Below are 2,883 nucleotides of genomic sequence, written 5' to 3'. Positions count from 1 at the left end.
GGAGATCACATATTTTATATTGATTGTTTGCAGTAACAAACATGTCTTGTTGGGTGTTGTCTTGCCCCTGCAAGTCGAGCCAAGAAAACCTTTAATGTAATGTATAATAATCCTAACCTTCCGGTTGTCCAGTGTGAAGCAGACGAGGTGGTATCGGCAGCCCCACTGGCCCCAAGGGATACGATCGTGCTCACGTGACCACGTGACGTCAGCTTGTGACGTTTGAGGAAGTTGGCGATCTCGTTGTTGAGGAGGTTCACCTCTAGTGATATGGTGCGGATCGTGTCGTTCTTGGCACTCACTTCCTCCTCAAGACCTTTGACCTTTATTAATAAATAGCATTTGTATTCGCAAATTACAACTCAAACACAAGCTCTAAACAGTCTACAATATATAGGCCTATAATAATCTACAATTCTAATGCTAGTAGACTTGACAGCATTCTGAAACAGTATCAATTTCCTGGAAAGCATAAAGTAGTACACACTTCCATTTTACAGGCACAAAAAACTAACAACTTTCGCTGTTTATGGCCATAATGTATCCATTCACACCTGGGTGAAGTGAGGAAAATTCATGTAAAGTGCCTTTCTCAAAGACATAAAAACGGACCGAGCTGCGCTTCGAATCCACGAACCCGAAACCTCACCATTGCGAGTCCAGATGATGATGATGATGATGATGATGATGATGATGATGATGATGATGATGATCATGATGATGATGATGATGATCATGATGATCATGATGATAATGATCATGATGATGATGATCATGATGATGATGATCATTGTTTGGTAAGCAGAATTGGAGGGAGAATCTTGTATGAATTTCAGACAAAATAACATAATATAAAATGTTTTAAATTTGTTTAATAGCTCAACGTTTCGCCTTGTGGGCTTCCTCAGGAACATGATGATGATCATGATGATGATGATTACAATAACAATAAAAAATGCATTTATTTGATATGACGACGCATATAATAATATACATAGTATATTCATACCACGCCTTAACATAGCTTTCCCCTTTCTTTGGCTTTTCGACATGTTATGTTTCTCGCTCTCACCATTGAGAATTGTGACTGTGACGTATGTGTAAGTACTTTAGCTCTTCTTTTTTTAATGTTCCTGACGATGCCCTAAAACGGTAAAACCTCAAACTTGAAATTATAACGGTTTTTTGTTTGTGTGTGTGGTCTTTTTGTAGTCTACAATGATGATGATGATGATGATGATGATGATGATGATGAGGAGGAGGAGGAGGAGGAGGAGAAGGAGCCTTTTGGACCTGGACATTGTTTGTGTTATTTGTGACTACGAAATGTTTATATTTTTAGGACCCTTTCTTGACCCTTACGTAAAGCAGATTATAAATAATATAAGCATTTGGTGATAATGTCAGAAACCGTTTTATTAGAATACTATATTATTTCATCTATCAAGCAGGACGCACCTTAGCCTCAAAACTTGTATTGTTGAATTGTGCTGCCTGTTGGGAACGATAGTCATCTGTGCGACTCTGTGAACAGAGGAAAATCTGGGTGTGTTATTGGCGAGGACATCATGTAACATTATGATTGTATCGGACAGTGCTGTTTCCCAGTTAAAGTGTGAGGCATCGTGGTAAAATCAGGCGTTGGTCAAAGTAATGAAATCGAAGAAACCTGTAATTTTTCCTACACTTTAGCAATTTTTATCGTATTTTTATTCCTTTTGTTTTGACTCAACCCTTTTAATGTCAACATAAGAACACATTTCCTAGTGAGTTTTACTTTAAAAACGCTGATTAGTGACACGAAATACGTAAATTTCTAGTTTTTAAGGACTCTCAAGCATTGGAAGTTATCAAACTTTGGCGTTCATTTTCTCACAAATTTTACCTCTGATACCAGGCTACCCCCACCTACTTCATTTGCAAATATTTTTACCTCTATTCACGGTAGATGAGCATTAGTTCATATAAATCAATGCAAATAAATAAGCTTTTAGGTGATATAAATAAGTACAAATGCTTGAAAATTGACAAGCGTCTGATTCCACTGCGTCGTGACATATTTAATTCTCTAGATCTATATACCCACCGATGTCTGTGCTGTAGTGATTAAGCGCCTAACTGTCACATACAGAAAACCTGAGTTTGATCCTCATATGGGGAGAAAATTATTATCAAGTATCTAGTTCTTTTTGCTTCGATGTTGTATCCTTCTCAGCTTGGATCGGCCCTGACAGGCCTCCTAAATGATCTAAATTATTAAATTGTGTATTATGTTGACGGGAGCGTAGAAAAAATACTGTATCTTAAAATGAAAATTACATTTCATTTCTCTAGTCGAAATGTTTGTATATCGACATCAAATCAACTTCCCAAAGTATATCAATATAAGCGGATTATACTGTGTGTTAGTATAAACTATAAAGTAAAAACTTGACATTATATTTCTATGTAACCTGCAAGTGCTCGAGTCTCTTGAAGGAGTTCTGCCTCCAGTCCGACTTGAGGACTCTGTACTTGACCTTGGCTTCAAGGGAGACCACCACTCGCTTCAGCTCCTCCGGGGAAAGGGATAGCTTGAGGGCCGGGATGGAAGCAATGTCAGACTCCTCCACCAGGGGGGCGTGACTCGTGTCTGGGGCAAGGTCATGGGTGATGGGGGGATAGAAGTATTAGAAGCGGGGCTGCTGTTGTTGTTGTCGGCGGTTGTGGTGGTGGTGGAGGTGGCTTTGCTGTTGTTGTTGTTGTTGTCGTCGTTGTCGAGCTATTGTTATTGTTGTTGTTGTTGTTGTTGTTGTTGATCTTCTTCTTCTTCTTCTTCTTCTTCTTCTTCTTCTTCTTCTTCTTCTTCTTCTTCTTCTTCTTCTTCTTCTTCTTCTTCTTCTT

The 2,883-nt window shown here is 38.7% G+C and overlaps 1 protein-coding gene across 1 annotated transcript in view; it reads right to left on the bottom strand.

Annotated features, from left to right (window-relative positions):
* Window positions 1-2,883, bottom strand: part of LOC101858743 — an 11,774-nt gene that overhangs the window by 6,974 nt on the left and 1,917 nt on the right. Inside the window, exons 2-4 of the mRNA XM_013088978.2 lie at window positions 2,454-2,632; window positions 1,459-1,524; window positions 118-323 (exon numbers count right to left, since the gene is read on the bottom strand). Of these exons, the coding sequence (XP_012944432.2) occupies window positions 118-323; window positions 1,459-1,524; window positions 2,454-2,632 (451 nt within the window). The remainder of the gene's footprint in view (window positions 1-117; window positions 324-1,458; window positions 1,525-2,453; window positions 2,633-2,883) is intronic.

Source organism: Aplysia californica, unplaced genomic scaffold (assembly GCF_000002075.1).
Source record: "Aplysia californica isolate F4 #8 unplaced genomic scaffold, AplCal3.0 scaffold00847, whole genome shotgun sequence".
NCBI lineage: Eukaryota > Metazoa > Mollusca > Gastropoda > Aplysiida > Aplysiidae > Aplysia > Aplysia californica.
The sequence above is the reverse complement of the archived record's forward strand: the minus strand, read 5'-3'. Positions and strand labels throughout refer to the sequence as shown.